The following is a 15,187-nucleotide window of genomic DNA, read 5'->3' as shown; positions in this document are numbered from 1 at the left end:
GATAGATAGATAGATAGATAGATAGATAGATAGTCAGTCAGTCAGATAGATAGATAGATAGATAGATAGTCAGTCAGATAGATAGATAGATAGATAGATATTCGTTTAGACGGATACTCAGATAGATAGATAGATAGATAGATATTCGTTTAGACGGATACTCAGATAGATAGATAGATAGACAGACAGACAGACAGACAGACAGACAGACAGATAGATAGATAGATAGATAGATAGATAGATAGATAGATAGATAGTCAGATAGATAGATAGATAGATAGATAGACAGACAGACAGACAGACAGACAGACAGATAGATAGATAGATAGATAGATAGATAGATAGACAGACAGACAGACAGACAGACAGACAGATAGATAGATAGATAGATAGATAGATAGATAGATAGATAGATAGATAGCAGCTCACACCCATCTCAAAAATAATCCGCTGTGTCATATTTCGGACACGCCCTGTCCATCTCGATATCAAAGCGTCTCACAAAGACTCAATTCATTCACCTGCACACACACACACACACACACACACACACACACACACACGACATTCTGTTGTCAGTACATTCTCTATTCCTCTCACTATAGATCTCTTCAACACTAACACGGTGAAAGAGGTCCAGAGCTCAGTGTCCAGTAATACAGACTCACTGAGAACCCTCACTGCTAGAAAACATCCCGCCGGCCACAGCGCTGCCGCTCGAGCGCGAGTCAGTGTCCTCGGGGAGGAACTATAGACACTGTGGAAGTGTAACATACTCTTTTCCTAGAACAGGTTTTCCTTAGAACTTCCCAAACTCAACAAGCCATTAAACTTCACTGGAAAGAAATACACAAACATGACAGGCAGGACTGGAACGTGGCCCACGGCCAACCGCGTGTGATCCCGAGGCCTCTTCTGTACATCTATAATAGTCCTTTACTGTAGCGACAAACGTAGGATATATTGGGAATGGAATACTAGCACGCTTCTTACTGAATATACTATATCTGCATACTACTTTCAAAGCAGTAAATACTTCTCGCTTTCTGCCTTGTTGTTATACTACATTTCTGTGACTCAGGGTAACTCAATACTCCCAGCGCTGGCTCTGATCAGAGAAAACAGACATTCCTTGGGAATCATGGAGTTTAAACGTGTGTGTGAGAAAGAGAGGGTGCGCTTCCTGAATTATTGACATACCTTTTCAAAATAAACCACCCAGAAGGCCTGAAATGACAGGACAAAGTGAGACCAGAGAGGAACTAGTCTGACAGCGAGGAGACATTCCAGGTTTAACCCTCATGTCCCGTCGGGATTGACTTCACTTCTGTGTGAGGTCTCAAAAAAGACATGTAAAAAATTATATTTAAATAATTATAATAATGTATTTTATGATTATTAACATTTATTTAATTCTGTAAATAATAATAATTACATTTTATATTATTATTTATTATAATAAGTAATAATAAATACAAATTAAATAATAATAATAATAATAATAACAACATTATATTACAATTTATTATATGTAATAAATAATAAATAAATATCATGTAATATATGATATAAATATTATATATATATGTATTCATATGTTTAGCAAAATAAATAAAAATAAAAAAGATTTTAAAATAAATAAAATAAGTAAATAAATAAAATAGGCAAAATGAGTACAAAAAAAAAAAAAAAAGGTTTCTTTCCTGCGTATGTCAGCAAGGCTGTGCAGAAATAATAATAATAATAATAATAATAATAATATGTAAAACTACTATAATATTACATAATAATGAAAAGATAATTTTATATTAAAAAATAATAATAATAGTTTTATGAAATATATTATAATCAGATTATGAAGTGCAGTGCAGACCCCAAACAGGACGTGAGGGTTAAAGTCATGCACCTTATTCACAGCCAGCCCTCAAATGGAAATGATGAGGAGTTTCAGCTGTCCTGAGGAGGTTTTAGTGAACTGAGAAGGGAACAGTCATGGATGACCCGCCTCATTCACAGTTTTTGTCTCGTTACCACGGAAATGCTAATCTGAAAGAGCCAGACACACTTCACTGCCTCACAGTCATGCGTCCTCCTGTTACGTTAACAAACACACACTCTCACACACACACACATTTTTTTCACTATATTAGTCAGGACATTGCATCGACTTCTAATGATTTCATATCAGTTTAATAATATTTTCTATGCCCAAACCATTTATCCAAAAGTGTATTTCACCAGCTCTGTGGCATTAGGAGCCAAAAAGACGATCCGATGTTTTCTTCATAACCATGTGTGTGTGTGGTTCAGGTAAACCCTATGTTATGGGGACAAAATGTCCCCACAGAGATGGCAATATCTGAAATCTTTGTCCTTGTGGGGACATTTTTATACATTTATATACGGTTTGTGCAGTATAAAAATCATTATGTCTATGGAAAGTCACCATAAAACGTCTCTGTGTGTAAATGTTTGTCAAAAGCGTTGTTTCCATCGAAATCACCCAGACCTGTTGCTGTCTGTGTTTCCATCATGGTCTAAAGTACCGTGAAGATTGGTCCAGTGATGTACGACTGTATGCGACTTTTCAGTTCCCGCTGGATTTCGTCCTCTGTATATAAGCTTAATAAAGCCTGAACCTTGTTGTCGGTCCATCTGTCATATTTTTTGAACTCCATTGTTGATTCAAATAGAAAACAACTCTTACTGCATGCACCCAAACAGACTTTTAAAAATAAAATGCTGTGTGAACTCAACCAATCAGCATGTTCAGTGCCCAAGTTCTGAACTTTGAAAAAGTACTACCTCGTGAGCAGGGACTTTCTGAGAGGGAAATTTTTACCCGGAACTTCATTTAGATCCTGGTTCCTGAGGTCGAAACACACCGAGTTCCACCCCAAAGTCCCTAGGGAAAGTTCCTGTGGTAGAAACACATCTAAGTTCTCCAAAATGTCCTCCACCTCTCAAATGACAGAATAATATCAACAAAATTAAATCATATCCTATTTCTTTAAAGGGTTAGTTCACCCAAAAATAAAAATTCTGTCATTTATTACTCACCCTCATGTCGTTCCACACCCGTAAAACCTTTGTTAATCTTCGGAACACAAATTAAGATATTTTAGTTGAAATCCGATGGCTCCGTAAGGCATAAAAATTATTATAGCTTGTCAAACACGCCGTTTTTGTGTGTGTCCCTTTAAATGCAAATGAGCTGCTGCTCCCGCCCCCTTTCCAGAAGAGGGCAGAGCTTTAACAGCTCAACAACAACAAAGCTGGAGAATCTCACGCAGCCAAAATGAGGATTGTCAGTAACGGTGTTCAGCCTTACATTGTTCAAACCGGAGTCGACACTGATGGAGAGACTCAGGAAGAAGTTACAACTTTTAGAATGAAACTGGACGTTTCTGAATGGTTAGTGGATAAATTTATGTAGTTGCTTTGGAGTTGATTCAACTCATCCACTAGCATGTGCCGTCATGTTAATCTTTTGTGCAAATCCAGTGTTGAATTGACCCTCGTTTGTGAAGCAGTCCGCCGTAAAATGACAGCATGACAACAACACTCTACTACAACAACTCTTCCTCTTCTCTGTTGTTTCATGTTATCTTTAACTATTTTGACAATGTTAAGACTATTATTAGCATTTAGACAATGCAAGAATAAAATTTGAGGGCATGTTTATGTGAGAGAGAGAGTGTTGAACAGAGATGTGGCTTAGGGAGCATGTGCAAAACACTGTTTACAGTGTTTGACCTAATTGTGTCAGCATCATGCCTGATATCACACACACACACACACACACACACACACACACACACACACACACACACACACACACACACACACACACACACACACACACACACTGAGAGAGTGAATGCCATGTGCAGCACAAGCAACGTAAACAGATCCTAATGTGGCCATGCTGAATCTGAATGGTACCACTGACCCTTCCAAAGCACCCCCAACCCACACACACACACACACACACACACACACACACACATTTGCACTAATTCAGATTCATATTAGCTGCTCTGTTGTTAAAGCACACGAGAGACAATCACTCTGAAAGGGATGATGGAGGGTAATTAGGGTGCTGGGGGAGGGTGTCCACAAATCTATTCAATATCTATCATTACCACAACAATAACACAGACTTCAAAAGTTCCTCTGATAGGAGAAACCAACATCATACTCACAACACCAGCTGTTCACTCAGAAATCATTTTTACATGTCCTGAAGAAATATGAGTGGTGACTGCCGATATAAAACTCACTGCCATAATGCAGTCAGTGTTAAATGTTAAGCTTTAAAAATGTTGACAAATGTGTGTAAAATGATCAAACTCCAGTCATGTCAGTAGACTAAACATTCACAAACAAAACACAAATTAAAAAATCCCCAATTTTTCTAATAAAATCTTTGATTTTTCTGATAAAGATAGTGATAAAAAAATATCCAGTTGTGTAGGACTGAACAGTTTGGCCAAAATTTTGTGATTGTATATGAATATGGCTATAAAATAATAATAATAATAATAATAATAATAATAACAATAATAATAATAATAATAATAATAAAATTATTAATATACTACATAGGCCTACTGAATAAAAATATAAAAATTACTATATAAAATAAGAAATATTACTAATGAACTATTAAATTAGTAATTGCTGCTGAATACTTGTAATAATTCACAGTAAAATATTTTTAAATATTTTAAAAATATTTTATATTTTTGATGGCAGAAAAAAATGGACAAAAAGTACTAAATAAAATAAAGTAAGAAATATTACTAATGAGCTATTAAATTACTAATTAGTACTGAATATTAGTAATAATTCACAGTAAAATATTTTTAATATTTTTAAAATATTTGATCACATTTTCAATGGCAGAAAAACTGGACAAAAATTACTAAATAAAATAAAATAAAATAAAATAAGAAATATTACTAATGAACTATTAAATTACTAATTAGTAGTGAATATTTGTAATAATTCACAGTAAAATATTTTTAATATTTTTAAAATATTTGATCACATTTTCAATGGCAGAAAAACTGGACAAACATTACTAAATAAAATAAAATAAAATAAAATAAAATAAAATAAAATAAAATAAAATAAAATAAAATAAAATAAAATAAAATAAAATAAAATAAAATAAAATAAAATAAAATAAAATAAAATAAAATAAAATAAAATAAAATAAAATAAAATAAAATAAAATAAGAAATATTACTAATGAACTATTAAATTACTAATTAGTAGTGAATATTTGTAATAATTCACAGTAAAATATCTTTAATATTTTTTAAAATATTTGATCACATTTTTAATGGCAGAAAAAATTGACAAAAATTACTAAATAAAATAAAATAAGAAATATTACTAATGAACTATTAAATTACTAATTAGTACTGAATATTTGTAATAATTCACAGTAAAATATTTTTTAAATATTTTATCACATTTTCGATGGCAGAAAAAAAGTGACAACGCATGACAAATGTCTAAAAACATGTTTTTTTCTTTAAAATGGCATTGGTAACAAATTTTGCCTTTTGCATGAAGCTTTATCCACACTGACAGGTGTCTAAGTCTGTGGACAGCAAAACATAAAGTTATTTCGTACACTTTTTAGACTCTCTTAAAATGAAAAAGAAAAAGTTTATGGGGTCAGTTTGACGGATTACCATAATTATGATGTCATGTTTCAGCAGACTGACACAAACAAAAGATCCCAATCTATTTGATTAACGACGAAATCTGTCTGTCTGAGCCGAAATGACCCACAGGTATTGCTGACTAGAGCCGGACGAGGTGCATTAGTGACCCCCTTTGACCCCTAAATGACAGGTTAAACAGGAACGAGGCTGAAAACACACACACTTATAGACTTCAGCCTCATGGATTGTCTATAGGGACCTGGATTACAAAAGTGAATGTGTTCTGAACTTTGCTCAGGATCTTGTCAGACCTCCTCCTTGACCCCTAAAGCGGTCACACTGAGAGAGACGGGACTGCATGAGGAACGTGTTTGAATGGGACCTCCCAGAGTAAAACAAACTATTAGAGGCTAAAGAAAGACAGGACAGGGACGGAAGGAGCGCTGGAAGGACACGCCGGGCTGGGTGTTATTACATAAACACCACACACTTCCAAAATGAGCCTGAAGATCAGGAGATTCAGACAGAATGAAGAGACTAAATGTCCTGTAATGGTTCTTCTGCTATAACTAACATCCAAATACCCCCTGCTGAACTCCTCACAGTCTTATGGAAGCTTGTTTCCGCCACTGAATAAAAAATAAAAAAGGTAATTGCAACTTTTTATCTCAGAATTCTGACATATCACACAGTTCTGACTTTATTGTGAGTTTATATCTTGCAATTCAGAGAAAAGAAGTCAGAATTGTGAGATAAAAAGTCACAATTACCTTTTTTATTTTTAATTGAGTGGCAGAAACAAGCTTCCATATACATTTTCAGAGTTTTACAGAATCTCACAGCTCTGATTCTCTACTGTACATTATAGTGGACATGTGTTTTTATTAATAATATATATATATATATATCATACATGCTACTGTATTAAGTCCAGTTGTCTCTTAAAGAGAACATTATGGATTTTTCACAATGATGACAACAACATATATTTTATTTTATTATGTTTTATATTTTGTATTATTTTATTTATATTTATTGTTTAACATTGTTTTAATATTTTACGAAATATGTATTATTATTATTTTACAAAATATTTTAAATAAATATTAAACAATAAATACAGATAAAAGAATAAAAAAATACAATAAATTATTATAATTATTATTATATCTGATTTATGTTATTGTTTTATTTTATATATATTTTGTTGTTTAATATTCTAAAATATTTTATAAAATCATAATAATAATTATTTTTATAAATATTAAACAATAAAATATCAATACAATTAAAAAGAATAATAAATTAAAAATATAAAACAATACAAATTATTATTATTATTATTATTATTTAATAAATATTAAACAATAAAACATCAATACAATAAAAAAATAAAAAATAAAAAATAAATAAATATATATATATATATATATATATATATATATATAAACATAATACAAATTATTATTATTATTTAAAAAAAACTGTCATGATGTAAAAAATTCCAAGTCCAAAGATTCCAAAAATATTTATATTATTATTTAATAAATATTAAACAATAAAATATCAATACAATTTTAAAAAATAAATAAAAAATATAAAACATAATACAAATTATTAGCATTATTATTTAAAAAAACATCATGATGTAAAAAAAATCCAAAAAGTCCAAAGATTCCAAAAATGTTTATTTTATTATTATTTAATCAATATTAAACAATAAAATATCAATACAATTAAAAACATAAATTAAAAAAAATTGATAAAACATAATATAAATTATTATTATTTAAAAAAAAAATCATGATCATGATAAAAATCCAAAGTGCCAAAGATTCCAAAACACACTCAAAACAGAAAAAAACACCTTCTTTCACTCTTGCAGGTCCATTTGGAGTGCATTACACATGATGCAAATCACCAAACACACAAAACAATCTAAACCTACTAAACTAATTATAGCCTTCCACATAAACTAAGTTTAACCCCGCGCGCACACAGCAGAGAGGTTTGTTTCACTTTCACATGTGTATGAATGACAGAATCTGTTCTTATGCAACACGGAAACGATGTTCTCAGTAACAAGAATCAGATTTTCCCAGTGACATGAGGAGTGAGGAGCACAGCCCTGGATAAACCAACTACTCTCACTGCATTCTCCAAAGTGACTCACAACCCTGCTGACAAGAAGACTCGAGCTGTGATTTCATCCAACGATATCATGCTCCACAAACCTGCTCGATCAAGATAACACCCTCTTAAGCAGGGAGCTCACTTAAAACACGTTCCCTTTAAAGTAACCTGAGGTTACAAGTGTTTGATCAAGGCTTCAGTGTGGATATGAATCACTTCATACTGGGTTCGTCACCAGCGCACTAGAGCACTCCAGCCACGCGCGCTAGAGCGGAGACAAGAGCGCGCAAAAGTAAACAAATATTTGCATTATTACATAACACTTTCAGGCTGTTTTCTGATGTACCTGAGTGGTGAAACATCTGGGCTGGTGAGATCGCAAGTGCAACGGAAAGACCAAACCTTGAGAACATCAACTGTTCATCACATTTTGGATAAAAAAAAAAAAAGACACTCTTGAAATGGGGTACTCACGCACTGCCTCCTGCTTGGGGTCGAGCGCACCGGTGGTCTCCTGGATCCTGCTCATCTTCTCCCGGAGCGCGCAGACGCGCCGGTTCGTGGTGAGCAGCTCGTGCTCCAGCTCCTGGAAGAGCGAGCAGGCGTGTTTGGCCAGATCCGACAGCTGGCGCAGGGTCCGGGACAGAGCCACATTACTGAAGGCGCACAGGTCCTGGAGCAGGAGAGCCTCCTCGTCCGCGTCCGCGCGTCTGCACAGCCACTGGGGCTCCACGATCCGCTTGGCAAATGGCATTTTGTCATGTAGTGTTTCAGTATAAAATCCACCTCTGGAGGAAAACACAAACAGGTTCCATGTAAAAAGCAAGACCCCTTCCTCCTCCTCCACCTCCTCCTCCGTTAGTCCAGGGTCTCTCGCGGCTCGTCCTCCATCCTCCGCTCGTTCGCTCCGGACACACGCACTGAACCGCACTGAGATCCGCCTCTGCCGCTCTGATCCCTCTTCCACTCACTGGTGTGTTTTTCTGCGCTTTAAACTCCGAATGCTTTTAAGGAAAGTCGCTGTGAAAACCTGGAGCGGAGTGGAGCTGGATCCGGAGCAACAGCCTTCCATTCATGAGACAGACAGATGTTTTCAGTCACTTTATGTGTAGGGAAATATTAAATAAGAGGTCTTTAACTTTTTTCATCCCTCATATTTTATTAAAATATCAATGATAAATATTTTAAAATATTTTTTAAAAGTTAATTTAGTATTATTTACTTACTATTGTAGTATTTATTAATAATTATTTTTTTTTGTGCTCGTCATTTTTATTAGTTGTTTTAAATAATTTTATTTTACTTTTTTATTTAAATTTTAGTAGGTTATATATATATATATATATATATATATATATATATATATATATATATATATATATATATATATATATATATATATATATATATATATATATATATACACACACACATTTTATTCAATTTAATTTTACTTAATACATTTTAATATGATGTTAAAAAAGTTTTGGTTAAAGTTCTAAACTTAATTTTGTATTTTTCTTCAATGCATGTTTTCATTTTGCCCAAACACTAGACGAAACAGTAACTGCTGGATCCACTGCTTTAAAGTCTGGCCTAAATTATGTGCTTTTTAATGAGTTTTCAGATAAATTTAAACAGAAAAAAAAAATGTATATCCAATGAACCAATAAACTAATAAGATGCAAAAGAAAGCAAAAATGGAAAAGGAAGCAAAAATATCAACCCATTGTTTTGGCTCACAGAAACTATAATGAACTGTGTAACATTACAACATATTAAACACATGGAAACCTGACTTGACTTGACATGTATTAAACTTTACACTGTTATCCCTTGTGACAGCAGCTTTCCCTGTTTTTTACTATAGAACAGAGCTTGATGCGTTTGCTAAATATTATCTTGTTTAATAATCCACAAACAATGACTGACCTTTTAGTGGACAAACGTTCTTCTTCTCAGACTGTTGGTGTGAAGCATCGGTAATGTGTTTCCACACTTCAGTTCCATGCAGGCTAGTGTGTGTGTGTGTGAGAGAGAGAGAGAGATTCCTGTGGGGACGCGTCACTGAGAGTGTCTCATTCACATTTGCTGAGTGAGGATTTCACTAAAGCCTGATAAGAACAGAAGAGCTCGCGTCCCTAAAGCTCTTCCTACTGCGCCGCGAACACTAGAGTACTCACACAGAACTGCCATCGCTGCAAACACACACACACACACACACACACACACACACACACACTCTGCAGGGTCGTGGCTGCATGATTGGCTAGAAAATCAATAATCAGACTGATGTATTTCATGGATTCATATCATCAGAAGGTCTCCTGAAGCAGCAGCTGGATTGCTCAGTGTCATCAGATCCCTCTAGTGGCAGATCATCACAGGACTCAGAACTCAGAACTTTACAGAGAAGATACTTTTTATGTTTGATCTGGATGGATGGATGGATGGATGGATGGATGGATGGATGCAGGTCATGGTTCACAATCAGGGTGCGGGGCCAACAAGCTTCCAGTATTATTTAAAATAATCTAACTGAATTAAAATGCTAAAAATACAGTGCGGAGGTTTGCACAGACTGATTTTACAACACTGAATTGATCCACTCTGAATTTTACTCTGCTTAATTTCAGTTCCTGCCTGATCAGTGTGAGCAGAGAACTGAGAGCTGCAGGTCGTATGGAATATAATAAGGTGACAAAACATTTTACTGACATTTCTTAAAACTTCCCATTTTCTCATCAGCTGCTCTCGGCCCGCTCACATCCGCAAAATTATCTGTCTACTTGTTGGTCCTGTTGTGCACTGTCAAACCAATTTTTTTCATATAAAATATAAATATTAAATTAACAACAATAACATATGATATTTTACATCTTTTATTAATGACATTTAGATTAACAAAATAAATGTGAATAAATAAAAATAAAACATAAAATATTTTATTACTAAAATGAAAAATATGAATACATATTTTTTATATACATACATACATACATATATATATATATATACACACACATACATACACACACACACACACACAGGTATATTTATAAATTAACATTAATCTAGATAATGTTTTTACTAGTTCATGATATAATGGATTACTTGTAATAAATAACAATAAAAAGCAATATTTTATTATGAAAATAAATACATCTTATATTAATAAAATATAAAAATAATTAAATAAATGTGAATTATAAATTAATTGAACTTTATACCCTAGATTAATAAATAAAAATAAAACATAAAATATTTTATTATTAAAATAAAAAATATTAATACATTTATTTATAAATGTACATTACTCTAGATTAATAAATTAAACATAATAAATAAATAAATAAAATACAACTATATATATATATATATATATATATATATATATATATATATATATATATATATATATATATATATATATACACAGGTATATTTATAAATTAACATTTATATAGATAATGTTTTTACTAGTTCATAATATAATGGATTACTTGTAATAAATAACAATAAAAAGCAATATTTTATTATGATATATATATATATATATTAGTATAGTAATATATTACTTATATTAATAAAATATAAAAATAATTAAATAAATGTGAATTATAAATGAATTAATAATAAATTGAACTGTATACCTAAAAGAATATTTATAAAAAAAACATTACGCTACATTAATAAATATAAATAAAACATAAAATATTTTATTACTACAATAAAAAACATATTAATAAATTATGAATATATTTATAAATGAATATTACCCTATATTACCCTAATAATAAAACATAATAAATATTTTTCTAAAATATAAATATATTAATAAATAAATAATACAACTGTGAAATAACAATGAACAATAGTATATTTATAAATGAACATTACCCAAAATTAATAAATAAAATATAAATAAAACATAATAAATTAATGAAACAAAATACATAAAACAAAAATAATCTAAAAATAAATACATACACAAATAAATAAATTAAATAATTTGTGTATATGTATTTATTTTATTTGTTTATTTTGTTTTATGTATTTATTTTGTTTCATTAATTTTTGTATGCATTTATGTATGTATGCATTAATTAGTAATACTTGCATACAAACATACAACTATATAATATGTACAGGTATATTTATAAGCATACTTATGAATTAGCATTAACCTAGAATAATAAATGTTGTAACAAATTGTTATTAGTTCATGATACAATGCATGTTGATCAATCAAACTGTAAAGTATTAGCATTAATGTTCTACAGTGGCATCAAACAGCAACAAAAAATTAAATAATTTACATAACACTTAAATATCAGTGAATATCACTGCATTAGATATGTACAAAATATCAAAGCAAAGTGCATAAAAAAGAAACAAAGAGAAAAGGATGACAAAAGTATCATGTTGTGAACCGTTACTGAGCACGTTCATGTAGTAGTTCATGCGGTGAACTACACCTGTGTGAACTTGAGCAGAACTGACATGAGAGAGGAACACGACGACTGAGCCGCAGGTTATTCTGGGTACGTGGAGAGAGTGGGAGCCTCAGTCGTTTGACCTCTGACCTCTACAATGCTTGTGTCTTTGTGAAACCAGCACAGCTGCCACAAGTGAGTGTGTTTCTATATATATGTCTATTTATGCGTGTATGTTTGTCTAAATATACGTCTCTCCGTCTCATCTGTGACTCCAACTGCTCGAGACACTTAACCCTGAGTCCAGACCGCGGGGGAAAACTCATTCAGTTTTAAATTTTTAATTCATTATTACTGCAAACAAAGCAGGCCGAGAGGAAAACGGAGAACAGAGCTAGAAAGAGAAACAGAGAGCCGTTGTTGAACTGGATCTGAACTTATTTAAGGCTGTTCATGGATTTGTAATCTGTCAGAAAGGAGTAAAAAACCCTCACGTGACCTAAATCCGTCCGTACTGATGCGATTGTTTGCTCTGGGGGCTGGGCGTTCTGCATGCTCAGATATTAAATATGAATGAGCGATTCAGAAAAAAGGCAGTTTAAGTATTTAGATGCTCAATTCACACTTCAAAATGTCAAACTGTCACTGCATATTAACAGCAGAGTATCAAAGCAACTGCTTTCTCATCATTTTTGCTCAATGTCTTTTAATGAATTAGTGTTTTACAGATTTTTGTCTAGAACTATTGTTAGAACTGCTTTTTCTGAGTAGTTTTTCTGAGCCTGTGTGGATAAATGTTACTTACTTTGACGTTTTCTTATCTAATGCACTGGCATTCGTACATTAAGTGTGATTTAAGTGTCCAAATAAGCTGTGGAGTCTCTGGGATTGGCTGTGGACGTGAGGCCCAGGACGCGGTTTATGTCATATGTTTTCATAAGCACGTCCCTCTCTATTGTCCTGTTGTTTGGCCGATCTGCCGCGGAACAATGATGCCGCTATCAGACACTGAGGTCAGACTCACATCCACACGATCACACGCTCAATCCAAACATTTACACGTACATATGTATTTACTTTTAAAGCCGGAATTCTATTATTCATCCGGGCCGATGCGTGATTATATGTTTGTTGTTATCAGGCACATGTGGAATCTGAGCCAATGGAATTCTGCATTTGAATATCTGTCATTCAGAGTTCTAAACAAATCCTACAGGAATTCTAATGGAATTTAGAATCAGTCCTAAAGCGATCAAATAAGAATCCAAAGTTCAAAGTCCAAGTGATAGTATTTCGACTAGCATTCCTTTAGGATTTGTTTTTGACAAGGGACAAATCCCACACAGCACTAAACGCTTGTTTATTAATTTTGATGACGTTTCTGTTCTGAGTGTCGCACTATTTAACACATTTTACTGTATTAAAATAGCCTGACGTGGTCATACTCAATTCTAGTTCGAATATGAGTCTGATACTGCTCCATTGGGCTTTGATTATGGGGGCGTATTTCAACCGATCCAGGAACGACCTCAATTGGATAGACCTACAACCAATCAGAGCTACAGAGTAAGTGACGTATGTTGAGCAACGCATAGTTGTCAACAGAACTCTTCTTAGCGACCATCGGGGCCAGCTGATAAATCGGTCCTCTGTTCCTTTTTTAAAATTAATGCGCTGTCGATATCTTCTATAACGGACGCGATGGCGGAATCTACACATCTCAGTTCTTCAACAACCATCATTGTTGTAAACTAATTGACCTTTCGCAAAGACCCGCCCCCCTTAGTTACTGTTGCTTTGTCCGACAAGCCGTAGCGCTGTCACGCCACACAGAGTGGAAAATACATCGCGGAGCAAAGAGGAAACTGACAACACATCGACAGACGAGACAGAGCAGGTTACTTATGATATTAAACAAAGTCCCAGCTTTCAAACTGTGTAGTTATTAAAAAAATTCAAACAATAAAAACCGTTTTGTGGCTCTTTAATGGGTTGTGACCATGACCGTGACAGATCGCTGTAGCGCCTCAGCTCAAGAGGCTCGTGAACCGATCATCTCTTTCTACTAGTCCATTTATAGCATCAAATAAACATGAATGAACATGAGAATGAATGTTGTTTCAAACGCGGAAAGACGTCAATATGCACAATTTTTCAAGTTTAACTCCACCGAGGTTAATCTTCTAACTCCTGACTGCTTTGCCGGACAAAATGGCGGATGCGGCGTTCTGATTGGTTAGATCGCTTGTCAATCAAACTCCCCAAGCGCTCTTTGATGAGCTAAAGGTGCGTTCACGCGGCCTTGTAATTCCAGTGCCCAAGGAAGTCGACCGGAAGTTGAAGTCGGCCGGGTGCCGCCATCTTGTAGCAGAACTTCACTTGCGTTAGCATCCCCATTGACTCCCATTCATTTTGGCGTCACTTTGACAGTGAATAACTTTACATCTGAGGCGTTTAAAGACTCCATTTGTCCATTATTTATTTCTAAAGATACACGACAATGTATAAAGGGCTCCATTACCTTCTATGTTACATTATGGCCCCGTAGATACAGTTTTTGTAAAAATAGGCTAACGATTGCGTCATAACCACTCGACTCTCTGTCGCACAGTAGAGAAATTACCGTACAGACAGGAGGAGAAGCTCGCAGGCAATCGGGGAGATGTCAAGAGAGATGGCGTACTGGCGTTACATTTTAAAATATTATACAAAATAATTAATCAGAATACTTACTCCTGCTCACTCACGCCAAAGAACTCCCCGCTCAAGCTCGCCGTCTCTGCAAGATTAACGATGGCAGTTTGCACGCACAGCTACTAGAAGATTTACATCTGTCAGACAGGTTGCAGACGTCATCAAGCTTAGTTTGAGTCTGCGCGTCAGAAACGGAAGTGCTAAAAATCGCTAAAAATGGGCTTCACTTGTCTCAATTGAGTT

At 33.7% G+C, this 15,187-nt stretch overlaps 1 protein-coding gene across 5 annotated transcripts in view; it reads right to left on the bottom strand.

Moving 5' to 3' along the window:
- nhsa (Nance-Horan syndrome a (congenital cataracts and dental anomalies)) overlaps positions 1-8,769 on the bottom strand; it is a 135,182-nt gene extending 126,413 nt beyond the window's left edge. For all 5 annotated transcript variants that reach the window (XM_048177179.1, XM_048177181.1, XM_048177183.1 and 2 more), the window contains exon 1: positions 8,289-8,769. In XM_048177179.1, the coding sequence (XP_048033136.1) occupies positions 8,289-8,568 (280 nt within the window). In that variant the 5' untranslated portion in view covers positions 8,569-8,769. The remainder of the gene's footprint in view (positions 1-8,288) is intronic.
- Positions 8,770-15,187: the final 6,418 nt, after the last annotated feature.

Source organism: Megalobrama amblycephala, linkage group LG24 (assembly GCF_018812025.1).
Source record: "Megalobrama amblycephala isolate DHTTF-2021 linkage group LG24, ASM1881202v1, whole genome shotgun sequence".
NCBI classification, from domain to species: Eukaryota; Metazoa; Chordata; class Actinopteri; order Cypriniformes; family Xenocyprididae; genus Megalobrama; species Megalobrama amblycephala.
The sequence above is the reverse complement of the archived record's forward strand: the minus strand, read 5'-3'. Positions and strand labels throughout refer to the sequence as shown.